The sequence below is a fragment of the Oryctolagus cuniculus genome, chromosome 6 (genome assembly GCF_964237555.1).
Source record: "Oryctolagus cuniculus chromosome 6, mOryCun1.1, whole genome shotgun sequence".
Taxonomy (NCBI): domain Eukaryota; kingdom Metazoa; phylum Chordata; class Mammalia; order Lagomorpha; family Leporidae; genus Oryctolagus; species Oryctolagus cuniculus.
This window is the reverse complement of record NC_091437.1, coordinates 63,428,230-63,443,788: the sequence shown is the minus strand read 5'-3', so window position 1 is coordinate 63,443,788 and position 15,559 is coordinate 63,428,230. Positions and strand designations below refer to the sequence as shown.

Genomic DNA, 15,559 nt, shown 5'->3' with positions numbered 1-15,559 from the left:
ACATGTGCACCTGCCCAGGGCCAGGCATCCAGGTGAAGAAAGACCTGGAGCAGCAGCTCCCCAGGGCCACTCCAAGTTCACACTGGGCAGCCAAACCCACCTTGGCCTTGGAGGAGAAGACATCAGCTGGGTCTTCCTTTCTGGCACTCAAGAGAGACCTACATCCCAGCAGGTACCCAAGGCTTCTTTCTTCTGGTCCTGTCCCATTTGGGAACGTGGGAAACCATCAGGGTAGCCCAGGGACAAAGGCTTGGCTGCCTGGAGCAGCTCCTCTAAAGTCAGCCTAATGGCTCCTGGGCACCCTGCTTCCAACCTCCTCCCCCTTCCAGCTGGGCCAGGGAAGCAGGAATACCCCTGGAGCACAGAAGCAATGAGGCAGGCAGGGGCAGCTGGCCAGGTTTGTGCTCGGACTGTATTCACACAGAGACACGTGGCAGCTTAACATTGGACAAAAGGAGTAATAAAAATTGGCTTTAAATATGGAAAAACCAAGGCCCTGTCATCCCATCTACCCTAACACTGGGACCAGGTAGGCCATCACAGTCTGGGAAGGGCCTGGGCTGGGGCCTGGGCGCAGGCACAGCCTCACCCTAGCCCAGCACACACACATCGACACACACACACACACACACACACACACAGAGGCGGATTATTGCTGGGCACGTGTGTCTACAGTTATGAGGGGAGTTCGGAATGTCAGGGTCAGCCAGGCCACCCCGCCTCCTCCTGCAGTCTAGGCTGGGGCGCTTCTGCCAGAGGTGTCTGCAGGACAGAGCAGCGCCCAGGGAGCTGGAAGGCAGTGGTAGACTGTCTGCGATGCGACAGCTTGGGCAGTGGACTGATGGGTCCCACAGTCACCCAGTCACTGGCCACATTTTGGCCCAGGCCGAAAGGGACAACAGGAGCCCCAGACCCAGCTGTGACAAGCATGGAGAATGGACAGTGTTGGGTCCCAGAAGGTGGCAGCCTGAGCCCGGGCCAGCAGGGGTAGGCACGAGTCTCACTTGGAGGTCGGTGGTGCCCAGCGCGGTGCTGGGGGCTTGGGGTCAGGCCTGGCTCAGCCTTGGCCCATCTCAGCTGGACCTGAGGAGCCCCGAGTTTGGCATCGGCTCCTCTGCCAGCTCTCGGCTCTCCCAGCCAGGGCAGTCTGCTCCGGGGAGCCGAGACCAGGCCACGGTCCAGGGAGGGAATTAAGAACGCTCTTCCTATATACATTCGTACAGAGACATAAATACAGACAGCCCCGAGCTCTGTGGGAGAGCCCCGGGGACGCACCTTTGTCCCAGGAATGGCCCAGGCCTCGCCAGACTCAGCCAGGCTGGGGCCGAGGGGCGGACGCTGGGGACAGCTCCGGCTGTGTTCCCCAGGCCATGACTTGAGTGGACAATGGGGAAGACCACTGTGCAAAACTGTAAACAGCACTCGGAGTAGCTGCTACCGCCAACCGCCGGTAGGGACCTCTGGCTGGGGGCTAGAGGCGGGTGGGGGGCTCGAGGCGGGTGGGGGGCTCTTCTTCACTGTCGCTGCAGTTCCCACAGCAATCCTGGATGGACAGGGGAGACACGGAGGGAGAGAGGCAGAGCGTGTGCTGTTAGCCACCAAGTGGGGGGGCACCACTCCCGGGGAGGGGGGGTCACGCCTGGGGAGGAGGCTCCTTGAGAGGGGCTGAGCAAGCTGCTGGCATGGGCTGAAGGAAGCGGGGCTAGGCAAATCCCAAGTTGCACCAGGGGAGGGCCTCCATCCAGCCCTTCCCCAGGGGGCTGGTAGATGCAAGCTCACAGCTGGAAGGGGCCAGGGTGCAGGGGACTGCAGCAGTGGGGTGGGAAGGGGAGGGAGGAAGCGGGCACCAGACTTCTTTCTCCCACATCTCGCCTCTGCCATGGAAGGGCTGCCCGGGGCTCCCCGAGGCCAGGCAGCAAGGCCAACCCACGGGGAGCCCACACTGCTCACCTCTGGAAAGAGAAAAGAGGCCATGAGCCCAGCCTGGGGTGGGGGGGCAGGCGGGCACGAGGCCAGAGACCCCGGGCACCACTGGCAGCGCTAGAGGATGCCCACTCCCAGCGCATGCGGGCACTGGCTCTGCCTCCCGCTCACCACCCTTTGCAGCTAGGCTGGCCCAGGGTGGGTTACCTGGCGACTGAAGAGTCTCTGCAGCAGGCCCTTTTTGGGGGGCGCCGGTGGCTGGCCCTTCCAGTCCAGGTCTGGGGGAACCGAGCCGTCCAGCCCAAAGACATTGAGCTCCTGGAAGCACTCCGTCTCCACCATCTGCTGAGGCACAGGCAGTGTGAGGGCTGCCCCCAGGCCTGCTGCCCCCTCCACCCCGCCCCGAGGCACCCTACCCGTGGGCAGGCCCCACCTCGTTCTGCCAGGGGATGGGCACACTCCCTGTGGCAAACTTCTGGTAGAAGTCCTGGTCTGTGGGCTCCAGCTCCACGCCCTTCACTGTGGAGAACTGTTCGATGTCCAGAACATCCTTGCAATAAATAGCCTGGGGCTGGGGGTGGAGGCAGTGGTCAGATGGGAAACACACACCCACATACACACACCTGCATGCGCACGCCCAAGAGGGCAGCTCAGCCCTGAGTCTTCCTCCAGCCTTGGCCTGGTTCTGCCCTGATGCTGGTTTGGAGTGAGAAGCGGGGTGCCCCACGCACCCCCCCAAGCACAGCTGTTCCTTCTCTGGAGCCCAGTCTCCCCTCAGTCCTCAATGATCAGTGATTGTGTACAGGCCCGATGCGGGGCCACCCCCTGCTCCCACTGTTGTCGGGGATCTGCAGCTGGTGACGGGAGCCCAGGCTGAAGCAGGTTGGTGCCTTGGGCTGAGCAGCCCCCTGCAAGGGCCTGGGGCAGGTGCATCGTGCTCCGGGATATCTGTGGCTTTCTGTTCCCACTCACAGTTGATCAAAGAACTGGAACGGTCCTCTGGCCCCTCTCTCCTCCCAGCCCCGTGCCGGGAGCCTACCGCAGCTCCACAAGGCCACCTGCCTTCTCATCTCCATGGTCTTTTCAAAATCCTGCTATTAAGGATGTCGATGAGAATATAGTTGTCGTCTAAGAGGGACATTACTTTGGAAAGCAGTCTGGCAGTCTCCCCAAAAGGTTAGCACTCAGTTATCACACGACCGAACGATGCTACTCCCCAGCGTGCCTCAATATCTGCCCACAGATATTCACAGTATCAGTCACAACTGTGAAAAAAAGTGGGAATGACCAGTGTACACATAAGCACTCTGGTACTCTCCCTACAGTGGGCTAGTATCGGGCCTGAGAAAGGAACGGGGACCCACCTGCCACACGCAACTGCACGGGTGAATTTTAAAGACCTGCTCAGAGAAGTGAGTCACACAGCACCTGAACTGTGTGCCTCCATGGATGCGAAATGTCCAGAACAAATGCTTATAGAGGCAGAGAGTAGATTAGTGACTGCCAGGGGCCAAGGAGAGGGGGGAATGGGGAATGATGGCTAAGGGTTTTTTTTGGTGGGCGATGAAAATCTTCTAAAATACATTGTGATGATGGTCGCACAACTGAGAACACGCTAAAGACCGTGGGATTGTAGGGTACGAACAGCTGAACTGGATGGGATGTGGCAGTCAAGCTTGGGTTTTTTGTCTACTGCTACTAGAGGGTTAAACTCAGGGCGCTGCTTGTGTCTAACTTTGAGGAAAGGTTCAGAGACAGCCTGATTACTTCAGAGTTAAGGGAGTGGGGCAGAAACTTGAGTAGCGGCCCCCACCGCTGGGGCGGGCTGATGGAAGTCAGGCTCGCTGGGTCCCAGGGAGGTCTACTCTGGGGGATAATCACTCAGGGGCCGCAGCGCCCCACCCCAGCTCTTCCCCACTCACAGCCTATATGGCCCACTGCACACACCTCCCACACCTGCTGAAGATCCCCCATGGCTCCTGGTCATGCAGAACATAGCACCCTCTTCCTCCCTGCACCTGCCGCTCCAGCCATCCTGGAGTTCCACCTCACAAGGCTGCTTTCTGCCCCGCGACCTCCCTGCCTGGGGTCTTCAGGCCCCAGATCTCAGCATGGCTCTCTCTACATATTTTCAGCTTCTGCTGAAGCATCAGTTCCTCAGAGAACCCCCTCGCCCCGTCTAAAAACACTCCACCCTCCTGCCCTGCCACCATTCTGTCTTCCTGGCCTCTTTATTTTATTACACTGAGTGCCACCTGAAACTCTTCTGTGGTTATTGGTTTATTTTTGCATGTCTCCCCATCAGGGCAGGACCAGGTGCACATACGGGCACTCAGATATTTGTCCCATGAGTAAACAGACACGTGATCTGCCCATCACCTTCTGGCTTCTCTAGTGGTTCTGGTGAGCTATCAATCACAGGACCCAGTCCCTACAGACATGGGAGGTGGCAAGCACATGACCTAATTTTGGCCAATCAGAGCCTTCCCTGTGACTTTACACACAGAGAGCCTGGATTCAGTGGGAGGGATTGAGTCAATGGGTTGAAGTAGAGCTGAGGGCTAGAGAGTCCTGGCAACACAGTGTGGAGTCCTGGGGTTGGCCCTGTTCTGGGACTCTCTGGCCAAATGGACCAGTCTACTCCATGTTGGGCTTAAGTAAGTCTGAACTGGATTTCTGCCACTTGGAATCAGATGACTGAAAGGCATTCTTGCCTGCTGGGGACCTGACCCACCAAGATGCTCAGTCGTGGTCCAAGTAGGCACGTGATCCGGGTGTGGCCCTGAGGGTCCTCTGAGCAGTTGGAGGCAAGGAGCATCAGCCTTAGGACTCCCCCTGCTCCTGCCTGGAGGCTTCCTTTTGAAATTATTGCACAAGAGGTGCTGTCTGCTAGGGTGGCCACACTGGCAGGATGTGGGCCCGAGCTGTTGGGGGCTGCCATTGTCACACCCCAGGGAGCACTGCCTGAGTCAAGATCACACACTCAATGGTGCAGTGGGAGACACAGCATCCCTCCGCCACTGTCGTCAGCGGCTCCCCCCTCCTCCATTTGACTATGTCAAAACCCAGACCTCTCTTGGGGCTTTTCATTTTGTGAGGCCAGGGGATTTTCTCTCTTTTTTTGGCTGAGCCATTGGATTGGGTTTCCTATCACTCGCCAGTGTTAGGAACATGGCCTGACCCAAGCTTCAAGTACTCCCCACCCTGGCTCGGCCGTGGCTTCAGCAGAGCGGCCACTCACGTCAGGCTTGAAGGGCGGCTCCAGCATGCCAGCTCCCAGCCGCTTGAAGTTCAGCTTCTTGAAGAGGGGGTGCTCCTTCACCTCTCGGGCAGCACCCCCGCGGCAGCCCAGGCGCTCGGCAGGGTCTTTGCAGAGGAGCTGTGGCAGAGCAGGCAGGGGCCGTCAGGGTGCCCTGGCGCGGGGCGAGGGGCCCCAGCTGGTCAGGCCTCCCACCGTGGCCATACCTGGGAGCAGAGCGAGCGGGCCTGCGGGGAGAAGCGCTCCGAGTACTCCTCGGGCACTTCCCTCACCAGCCGTTCTACCTCCTCCCGCTTGATCTTCTTCTTCCTCTGCTGGAAGGGCGACTGGCCGGCGATCATCTCATAGAGGAGGCAGCCAAGCGCCCACCAGTCGGGGCTGAACGTGTACCGTTCGTTCTTCACCACCTCCGGAGCTGAGGAGGCAGCGTGCAGTTAGGGCTGGTGCCAGGCAGGGGACGAGCCCCGAAGGCCCCTAACTGGGGGCTCGACTCAACACCCACTAGCCACGCCGGTACTGTGGCTTGAAGGAGACCCAGGCAAGTAGGAGAGCACGTGTCCCACCAAAGGGAACTGTTGGGGCACCACTCGGGAATCCACGTCCCATATCGGAGTGCCCGGTTTGAGTCCCGGCTCCTCCGCTTCCCACCAGCTTCCTGGTAATTCACTCGGGAAGCAGCGCATGGTGATCCAAGTATTTGGGCCCTGCCACCCATGTGGGAAACCCAGTTGGAGTTCTAGGTTTCTGGTTTTAGCCTGGCCCAGCCCCGGCTGTTATAGGTATTTGGGGAGCGAACTAATAAATGGAAGACACTCCCACACATATCCTGTTTCTCTGTTACTCTGCCTTTCAAGTAAATAAACAAATAAAAATATAAAAAACAAGGGAACGCTAATGCAACCCCACAATGAATTCCTAGGTCTTCTGAGTTTTTAAGAAAAGTCAGAGGGGCTGGCGCTGTGGTGCAGTAGGTTAAGCATCTGCCTACAGCACCGGCATCCCATATGGGCACTGATTCGAGTCCTGGCTGCTCCTCTCTTGATCTAGCTCTCTGCTATGGCCTGGGAAAGCAGTAGAAGATGGCTCCTGCACCTGTGTGGGAGACCTGGAAGAAGCTCCGGGCTCCTAGCTTTGGATAGGCAGAGCTCCAGCCGTTGTAGCCATTTGGGGAGTGAACCAGTTGATGGAAGACCTCTCTCTCCATCTCTCCCTCTCTCTGTCTGTAGTGCTGCCTCTCAGTAAATAAATAAACCTTTAAAAAAAAGTCAGAAATCCATCCTTTTTCTGTGAAGGTGTCTGGCTGACTAAGTTAGCAACTGTTCTTAAAAAAAAATTTGATTTAGGGGGGCCGGCACCATAGCTTACTAGGTTAATCCTCTGCCTGCAGTGCCGGCATCCCATATGGGCACCGGGTTCTAGTCCCTGTTGCTCTTCTTCCAGTCCAGCTCTCTGCTGTGGCCTGGGAAAGCAGTGGAGGATGGCCCAAGTGCTTGGGCACCTGCACCTGCATGGGAGACCAGGAAGAAGCACCTGGCTCCTGGCTTCGGATCGGTGTAGTTCCAGCCATAGCAGTCATTTGGGGGGGGGTGGTGAACCAATGGAAGGAAGACCTTTCTCTCTATCTCTCTCTCTCACTGTCTAACTCTGCCTGTCTAATAAAAAAAGTATAAAAATTTTTTTATTTAAAGACAATTCTAGGCCAAACTGGACCCATCTTGCTACCAGTTTCCTGGATTTCCTAGGGGAGAGAAGGAAGGAAGAGACTCCTCTTTGCTGGACACCTGCTACCTGCCAGGGCAGGTGCATGGGCGTTTCCCTTTGCTGCCTCCTTTTATCTCAAGGCAATCCTGATTGTTTTACAGTCATAGAAAGTGAGGCTGGGAGCCGTGTCTGGCCTAGGGGCTGGGTGACAGGCAATAGTCAGAGCCTGCAGAGCTGCGACTCTCACACGGACCCCAAGGGGAACATGGGGCCGCACCTGGGCTCCTGCACCGATGGATGCGCCCACCTCGAGCGCGGGCAACTCAGGGCAGAGGGCAGAGCTCAGGCTATGGAAATGGCCTCAGTTCTTCTCCTCGATTCACTGGTAGCCCTGCTAAGCCCATATTTAGTGAATGAATGATATGGACTTACAACTACGCAGCTAAGTCTCGGTCTACTGATGAAGGGGGAATGCCAGCACCAGCCCTCTGGGTTCTAGGAGACATGGGAGGCTCCCACACAGAAGGCAGGCAGGGGACGACTCACCCATGTAGCCCACGGTGCCTACGCGGCCTTTGATGGTCTGGCCCTCGGGCACGTGCACAGCCAGGCCCAGGTCAGAGATGCGGATGTGGCCTGTGTGGGCAGGACGGGGCAGGCGCTCATTCATGGGCCAGGCCTCCCCTAACCTCCCCTTCCCCGCCCCCAGGGGCCCCCACCCACCGTGGTCATCCAGCAGAATGTTCTCTGGCTTCAGGTCTCTGTGGGGAGAGAAGGGCAGGATCAGAAGCTGTTTGGTTCACTAGGGAGCCAGGTGGCACCAGCCCCACCGAACTCACTGGCCTCCTGGGACTGGGGGGACGGGACTTGTTGGTTGCTGGGGCCGCAGACAGCCCTGCCCTCCCCAACGGCAGCCCTAACTCACGGGAGCAGAGATCTGCTGAGCCATGACTCCCTGGGGAAAGGCGCCTGCCACACAGGGGGGTTCTCTGGTGTCCCAGCAGCCTTGTCCATCCCTGGGGTCGAGGAGCTGACTCTACCTTTCCTGTGTGTCCATCCCCTCGTGGGGCTGTTGAGACCCCCGCCCCCAAGCATCCCATGCCCCCGTGACCCAGCCCAGTGCACCTGCTCCGTGTGGGAACTCTGTCTACCACACTATCTCACCCAGCTCCTCCACCAATCTCAAAGGTGGGAGCCATATACTCTGTTTCCTAGAAAAACAGCACTGGGGGTTGGGAGCACACAGAGAGGGCTGACAGAGCTGGGTGTCGTCCCAGAGTCAAACAGACCCCAAAGGCGACATGTGACCGACCTACTCAAGTCTGCCAGGTGCCCCGCCCCCAGGATTCTCCCACTACCTGGCCTGACCAGCAGGTGGCAGCTCCTGGCTGGGAAGGGTGGCACCTGCGCCCCCCTCACCTGTACACGATGCGCTCCCGGTGCAGGTCCTCCAGGCCGCAGCAGATTTCCGCGGCGTAGAAGACGGCGCGCGCCTCAGGGAAGCCAGCCTGGCCCATGTGGTAGATGTGGAACTTGAGGTCGCCGCCGTTCATCAGCGTCAGCACCAGGCACAGGGCATCCTTGGTCTCATAGGCATAGGCCAAGCTCACCTGTGGTGGAGGGGACCCGTGCCCTCAGGTGGGATCTGAGGAGCCACACGGTGGTGGGGCTAATGCCAGCCACCCCCGCTCCCGCCTCTTCCAAGTCCTGGGTGCCTCTCCTCAATGCAACAGCTCAACACCCCAAACCTGCTTTCCTCAGGGTAGGGAGGCGGGGCCTGGAGGGGGCGGGGCAAGGGAAGGTCTCCTTTCGTACTTACTACAAACCTACTGTTCACTTTCTCCAGGATCTGCTTCTCGTTGAGCGCCATGGCTTCCCCTTTCCGCTTCTTGATGCGTTTCTTCTCCAGCTTCTTGCAGGCGTACATCTTGCCTGTGGCCCGCACCTGGCAGGCACACACCTGGGGCCAAGGTAGACAGGGGCAGATAAGGGCCAGCCATGCCCTTGTTGCCGGCTGGTCCAGGACCCAACCTACATGGGGGCCAGGGCTCCTGGTCCGTCTACTCACCTCCCCAAAGCCGCCTTTGCCCAGCACTCGGTACTGCCTGAAGGTGTTTTTGGTCACTGGCTGCCTGCAGGCAAGGGGCAGGGGAAGAATTGTTAGCTGAGCAGGGGTCCGAGGCCCGTGAGGAGCCCCAGCCACCTGGTCTACCCCAGCCCTGCCACTGTTTCACCTTTCTAGCCACTTCCACTGCAGGAAACGGTTGAAGTAGATGCTGTCGAGGTAGTCGGCAAAGGGGGCTACGCTCAGGTACTCGTGGGTCAGCCTGGCGAGGGAAAGCCCAGCCCCGTGGTCAGCACCTGACACCCTGACTTGGCAGATGGGCCAGCCCTCCTGATCACTCCCCCCAAGGTAGGCAGACACGCATGCTGGGCTGACACAGCAAAGGCAAGGGTGAGGTGTGCGACCGGGAGCTCCTTCGCAGGAGTTGTCCACAGCCTTTTGCGTGCCCGGCAGCCCCTCCTTGGGGCGCGATGCCAGGCAGGTGGGCGGTGGAGGCGGGGGGAGGCTTTACCGGGTGAGTTCCTGGAAGAGGTCTTTGCAGGGCCCCTGCTCCAGTTGCTGTGCACAGTTAGTCACCAGTTGCCGGGGCACCTCGGGGATGAGGTCAGGACCCTGGGGACAGACCACAGACAGGTCGCTGCAGGGGGATCCCGGGCATGGAGGCTTACTCCCAGGGTGGCGATGCCAGCTAGCTCAGGCTAGTGCCAGCGGCGGCTGCAGGCCAGCCAGCGGCGCCCCAGCCTGTCCAGCAGCTGAGCTCCCTTCCTGCCACCCCCAAGCGAAGTGAAGCCCTACTGCTGGCAGCCCGCCTGGCCCCACGCCGGCCCGCCCGGGCTCCCTGCCTGCAGCCTTGCTTGGAGAGGCTCCAGGGCACTCTCTGCCCAGGCTGTGGTCACTCCTCTCCCTGCCCGCTGCCGTCATCTCTCCATCACTGCTCGCTCACCGTGTGGCTCAGAAAATCCTGCATTAGCCGCCGCCCACACGCCTTCCGCTTCTCATCAGGGGTCACTTCGTACTCAGCCTGCAGAGCGGGAGGCACAGAAGCGTGGGGTCTGGGCGGAGTGACAGGGGTGGGGGGACACGGGCCCTGGGCGGCTGGGTTGGGCCACTCACCACCCCGTCCAGGAAGGCAGTGCAGCGGGTCAGCTCGGGCCTCGTGGCGCAGAACTCGCGGAACAGCAGGCGGCCGATGGGCTGCCGCTCGCACAGGCTGTGGTAGTCACGTTCTGCAGGCACAGATCGGAGCTGCTGGGCTTGCAGCGGGGGCCACCGGTGGGGTGGGTGCTCCAGCCCACGGGGCCCGGGCCTCCCCACCAGCCCCGTGCACCCACAGGCATCACTGTCATTGCCAAGAAGCCCAGAGAGGGTGGCTGCCTAGCTCAGTGGTGTACAGCCTGCGAGCCCAGGCCTTCTCTCCCCTTGCCCGTGGTCTCCGGGTTCACACTTGTGTATGTCACGGTGCTGGGGCTGGGTGTGGTCTGTGAGGTTCCGCGAGTCCGGGGCCAGGCCCACACCTGTTGCCTGCCTGGCGAAAGTGCGGGAGGAAGCTGTGGCTTCCGGCACACTCTCGGCTGGGCCTCCTTCCCAGGCGGTGGGAGCGGCACACTCTTGGCCCACGTGCGGGGCCATCAGAGGCAGCCTGGGCAACCTTGCGTGCTGCTGAGACCTGGTGCGTTGGCCAAGAGAAGCAGGAACTGGGGCCCTGGGCGCTTCTGTCCCCCTCCCAGAAGTAAGCCGGTCACACTACCCAGGCTAAGGGCTAGATGGGTGGCCAGGCAAAGCCAATGGCTTCCAGAGCAGGCCACCTGGGGCTGCCGCTCTCTCTCAGACTGCCCCCAATCTGCCCCTCCCTTCCCCCACCCCCACACTTTGGCTCACCCCAGGCAGTCCCTCTCTGCTCTCTGCCCTCCACCCACACCCCAAGCCCAGGAACTGAAACCGGGCTGGGTGGTGTAGCCTCAGTCTTCCTGCCTGCTGGACCCCCGGTCTTGCCCTTTGCCCCAGGGCAAGGTCTCATGGGAGGCTGCCCGCCCCGCCCCTGCCCCCAGCTGGTCCCCGGAGCCTCCACGCCCCAGCCTCCGCCCAGGCCTCACCAAGGCTGAGCCGCAGCTCTTCACACTGGCTGATGTGGGGAAATTGGAGCATCTGCCGCCATTTCTTGCTTTTGCCTTTGCGATTCCCTCCACCACCTGCGGGAGTGAGCAGGCACCGGGTCTCGAGGCCGCTGAGCCCACCAGCCGAGGCCCTGCTGCGTTGGGCAGCATCTCGGGCCTCCCCTCCACACGCCCCAGTGTGCCTGGACACACACATGGTCTGCCAGGCCCTCTTGCTAGGGGCTCCTGGGCTGGAGGGAGGGCCAGTGAGGCCGCTAGGGCTGGGGGCATTGCAAGCAGCTTTGGCAAAGGCTCTGGCCTCAGCGGCTTTCCATCCGGTAGGAGTTCCCCAGAAGAAGGTAGAGCAGGGCATCGCGTGCTGAGAACTGTGTAAGGCAGACGGGGGAGGGAAGGGTGGGGGCACTTGTCCCAGAAATGCCAGAGCAGAGGGCAGCCTGGGCCACCAAGGAGGCTTCCCAGAGAGCCGTCAGAGGCCCAAGTGAGGTGGCAGCAGGAGGGCAGGCACACAAGGGCAGTCCCAGCACACCTGTAGCTGCTAAGGCCGCAGTAGCAGCTTGAGTGCCTGCAGAGCCCAACAGGTCCCGCCGGCATGTGAGACTCCAGGGCATGGTGGGGGGTGTGGGGAACTGGACCAGGGACAGCTACTTGACTGTGGCCAGGCGGCGGGGGTGCCAGCTCAGTGCCCCCAGTTGCAACTGACTTTTCAAAAGCGGCTGGAAACCCAGACTGTTACACGAGATACTGGTTTCTAGTTCACTGAAAATCTGAAACCAAAAACAAAATCCCACTACAGGCAAGTTGATCAGGCACAGGCAGCTGTGGCCCTGGGGCCTCGGTTCAGGCTCCTCTCTTGCCCCCTATGACCCTCACTTCTCTAGGTGTCCTGGCCTCAGTTTCCCCTTTGGATTTACTCAGCCCTACTTCCATCTGGCCTGGGCGAAGGCAGGAGGTGCAAAGGGAAGAGCTGCCTACGGGCGAGGGGGCAGGGCTGGGTCCCTCGGAGGGCTCCCTGGAGGAGGAAGTGTTGCAGGGGCCCATTGAGAAAGCTCCGAGCGGGCCTCCTTGCAGCCTGCACCCCCACACACCTCCTGGCCGTTGCTTCACTGTGTGTGAGCAACGGACCTCCACCCGGGCAAGGCCTCCCCAGAAGGGGAACTCCTCCCCCACCCCCGCAGGTCCCTCACCCAACCTTCCATCCGCCTGCCGTCCCCACCAGCTACTTCCTCCTCCCCCTCCTCCCAGCCACATCAAGGCAGCAGCAAAGAGTCACATGCAAATATCCTGTCCTGGAACTGCCACCCAGTCTGTGTGGGGCTCCTCTGAACCCTGTCCTGGGCCTCTGGGCGCCTGGGAAAGGAGTGGGGCTTTATGCCCCTACCACCACCATGAGGTATCACTTCGTGGGCTCTGCCAGACTGGGGCCATGCTCATGAGCCAAGTGCGGAATGGGTTTGTCCAAGATCCCCGACTCAGAGGTGACAAGGCAAGATTCAGAGCCGGCTCCCGGTGACCACCAGCCAAGCTCCACTGCTACGCAGCCCGTGCCTGGCATCCTTTGAGATGCCAACTGTACCCATACACCACGGGCTCCCACACAACTCAAGACCTCGGCTCACTTCCCCAGCCCCACGCCATCTGCCAGCTCAGCAAACGAGTCTGACGCAGGTGGTCCAGGGGTCCCGAGGGTTCAGGGCTCCCTGACAATCAGGATTTCCTTTCGTCTTCATGTCCTGGCCCCAGCCACTCCACAAAAAGGAGCGCTTGAGATTCAGAGAGCAGACACCTGGCTAAAGCCACGCAGGTGGCTTAGGGGCCAAGGTCAGGGTCAGGGTCAGGAAAGAGCATCCGTTAGGCTCATCGTGCCCTGCGCCTTCCTCACAGCCCCACAAACTTGTCCATAGGTGTGCAGAGCGTCTGGCCAGGAGAGGCAGCGTGCCCACGGCAGCCCTGAGGCCTGAACTGGCTACAGCCCTGGGCAGGGAGGCCTGGCCGGGCTCTCCCCCACCCCTCCTCCCTGGCCGGCTGGATGACGAGGCAGAACAGAATGGGCAGATGCCCCCAGAGGCTGAGAGGAAGGCCCAGCCCCTGGGCTGGATAAGAGACGGGAGATAAGTCAGGCTGCAGGGCATGAGGCACTCAGCCTGCGTGCCTACTTCCAGGCAGCGCCTCCCCAGGGGAACCGGGACTGGGCAGGCACAGGGCACCAGGTGCTGCACCGGCTGGGGGCTCCTCCACCCTTCCTGGGCGTCTGGGTCCCAGGCCTGGGGGAACCACAAGCTTGCAGTGTGACCTGCGCCAGTCCTTGGTCTGGGCCTCAGTTTCCCATTTGCAAAATGGGGCAGAAAAGTGAAGCAGGTGAGTCTTTGAGCCCAGAAGCCCAGCCAAGAGTGGAAAAACCCCTGTCATGATGTCCCCACCTCTTAGGGTGCCCCCAAAGAAGGGACTTGTTCCCTGCTGCTTTCCCAGCACCCTGGACAGGGTGGGGCACTGGGTAGGTGTCTAGTGATGATGTTACTGCAGTGGACAGTAGCAGGGCAGGGCAGACCAACCACAAGGCAGTGAGAACCAGGTCTGTGTCCTCCAGGGCCCTCACACAGCAGGTGCCTGACGCCATGTGGGGTGGGAGCCATGAGGAGCCACACATACACACACACACTCAGTCCACCCCTCCAGCACCCTCAGCTAGGCGCGTGCACTAGTGGGCAGCCCGGCCTGCATAGCTTCTATGGAACGCTGGCCACTTTGCCCCTCTAGACCGTGGGCTTCCTGAGGGCAAAAATCCCGACCCATTAACCCCTGTCCTCGGCTCCCCCAGGCTCCGAGCAAGTGGCAGCGTGCTGTCAGCTTATGTGACCAGGAGTTTCCCCAAGTCGGGTGGGCAGTGCCACGCAGGGGCTCCGTTCATTCATTCTCCAGCCTCTACAGAACACCAACTTTGCGTCGGTCCAGGAGCTGCAGGCCTGGGGCACGTGGGGTATCCTCTGGCCTCTCACCTGGAGGAGGCCTGAGACGCTCCTCTGGGGCGCAGGGCCCACCCTTCCCTCTTCCGTCCCCTCTGCTTCCCTCATCCTCACCCCCTCCCCCGCCGCGAGGGCGGCGGCCTGACCCCCGCCCCTTCCTGGGCCCGGCTCTCCAGGGCAGGTGCGGAGGAGGGCGACGGGCCGGAAGGGCTCGGGTCTGCACCGGGCTCGCGGCCCCAGGGAATCTGGCGGCCAGAGCGCCCTGCCGAGCCCGGAGGCCGCGCGCCCGCTCTCCCAGCACCCGGGCCCGGTCGCGCCCGCCCGGCTGCCTCACCTTCCCGGGCCTTGAGGAGCACGGTGTTCGCTACGATGTTCTCGAGCTCCATGGGCTGCGGCGCCGCCGGGCCCGCCGGGCCGCGACGCCGGCCGGGATCGCGCGCTAGAGCCGGGGCCGGAGGGCGATCGGCGCGGCTGGGCTCGGCTCGCAGTGACCGCGCCGCGGCCTCCCGGGCCTCCCCGGCCGCCGCCGCCCGCCGCGCACTCTCCGCCCCCCCCCGGGGCCACCCGGGCGCCGGCCCGCCCCGCCCCGCCCTCTGTTTACTTTACCCGACCAATAGCCAGGCGGACGCTCCCCGCGCCGCCTTCTCATTCGTCTGCCTCTTCATCCTCCCCCGCCCCCCGAGCCAGGGATTCGCCCAAAGAAGCGTGAGGGCGGGACTAAATACGTCATCTCTTCCTGGTTGGTCTGGGGGCGGAGTTAGGCCCCCAGGTTCGAATTTGTAGGCCTTCGTAGGATACAGAACTGCCAATTAGGGCCGAGCCCTCGGAGGAGGGTCCCCCTGGGTCACGCCCAGGAAATCGGATGTGTGATTGGGCGAAGGAAGCGTCGGTCGTCTCAAAACTGCATTCTTATTGGGCCTTCAGCTGGGGGTGTGGCCCGGTGGCTGGCTCGCGGACGGCTTTTCTAGGGTTTTGTTGGTACGCGCTCCGTGCCCTGTGGCCTCTAGTGGGCAGGCCGCAAGCTTGTTTGGGCCGTGTGCCCGGCCGGCCCATCCTGGAGGGCGCATGTCGGAAGCCCGGAGAGACCAGGAGCCGGCGGCCTCCCCAGCGGTCCCCGGGGCCTCGCGTCCGGCCCCCGCGGCCGGATGTTGTGATTTCCCTCCACCCACAGGGCCGCGCCCGCCCTGGGCCTCTGCGGCCTTATAAGGCAGTGCTACCACCCCTAGACTTGGGTGAGCTCACGCCCATTGTACAGGTGGGGAGCCGAGGCGCCCGACGTAGTGTGAGCTGGCTGCAGGCCCAAAGCCAGGGCGAAAGCACCTCCCAGCCCCGCAACCCGCTTCCTGCACCCCCACTTCACACGGCAGGAAACGGAGGCTGGCCCAAAGGCAGCCGGTGCTGCACCGCCCAAGTCTACCCTGGCCATTACCGCGTCCGAAGACGCTCAGCTCAGAGCCGGGTGCTGGAGAACAGAGACCGAACTCCTGCTTCCACGCTAGCAGCGGGGCGGGGCTGGGGCTGAGTGCACGGACGGAAG

At 61.6% G+C, this 15,559-nt stretch overlaps 1 protein-coding gene across 4 annotated transcripts; it reads right to left on the bottom strand.

Annotated features, from left to right (window-relative positions):
- Window positions 1-394: 394 nt before the first annotated feature.
- On the bottom strand, window positions 395-14,573 carry GRK6 (G protein-coupled receptor kinase 6). Of its 4 annotated transcripts, none has more exons than XM_070076458.1 (16): window positions 14,357-14,573; window positions 11,042-11,137; window positions 10,062-10,201; window positions 9,892-9,969; window positions 9,460-9,560; window positions 9,118-9,210; window positions 8,952-9,015; window positions 8,703-8,843; window positions 8,303-8,493; window positions 7,607-7,644; window positions 7,430-7,519; window positions 5,389-5,597; window positions 5,165-5,302; window positions 2,357-2,494; window positions 2,131-2,265; window positions 395-1,543 (listed from the first exon to the last, which is right to left on the bottom strand). In XM_070076458.1, the coding sequence occupies exons 1-16, from the start codon at window positions 14,406-14,408 to the stop codon at window positions 1,472-1,474; spliced, it is 1,776 nt and encodes a 591-aa protein (XP_069932559.1). In that variant the 5' UTR covers window positions 14,409-14,573; the 3' UTR covers window positions 395-1,471. The 4 variants fall into 4 exon arrangements, with proteins under 4 accessions (XP_069932559.1, XP_008253692.1, XP_008253694.3 ...); XM_008255470.3 differs by having other exon boundaries at window positions 10,062-10,174; XM_070076459.1 differs by lacking the exon at window positions 395-1,543 and adding an exon at window positions 1,557-1,952.
- Between the last annotated feature and the right edge of the window lie 986 nt (window positions 14,574-15,559).

What these genes read in the sequence shown, in the direction of transcription:
- GRK6 (XM_070076458.1), bottom strand. Translation starts at nt 14,408, where the DNA reads ATGGAGCTCGAGAACATCGTAGCGAACACCGTGCTCCTCAAGGCCCGG. An exon ending in CTGCCTTCCTGGACGGGGTG is followed by an intron (nt 9,970 to 10,061) that starts GTGAGTGGCCCA and finishes CCCGCTCTGCAG; the next exon opens with GCTGAGTACGAAGTGACCCC. An exon ending in AGGCACCGTGGGCTACATGG is followed by an intron (nt 5,598 to 7,429) that starts GTGAGTCGTCCC and finishes CTGCCTCCTCAG; the next exon opens with CTCCGGAGGTGGTGAAGAAC.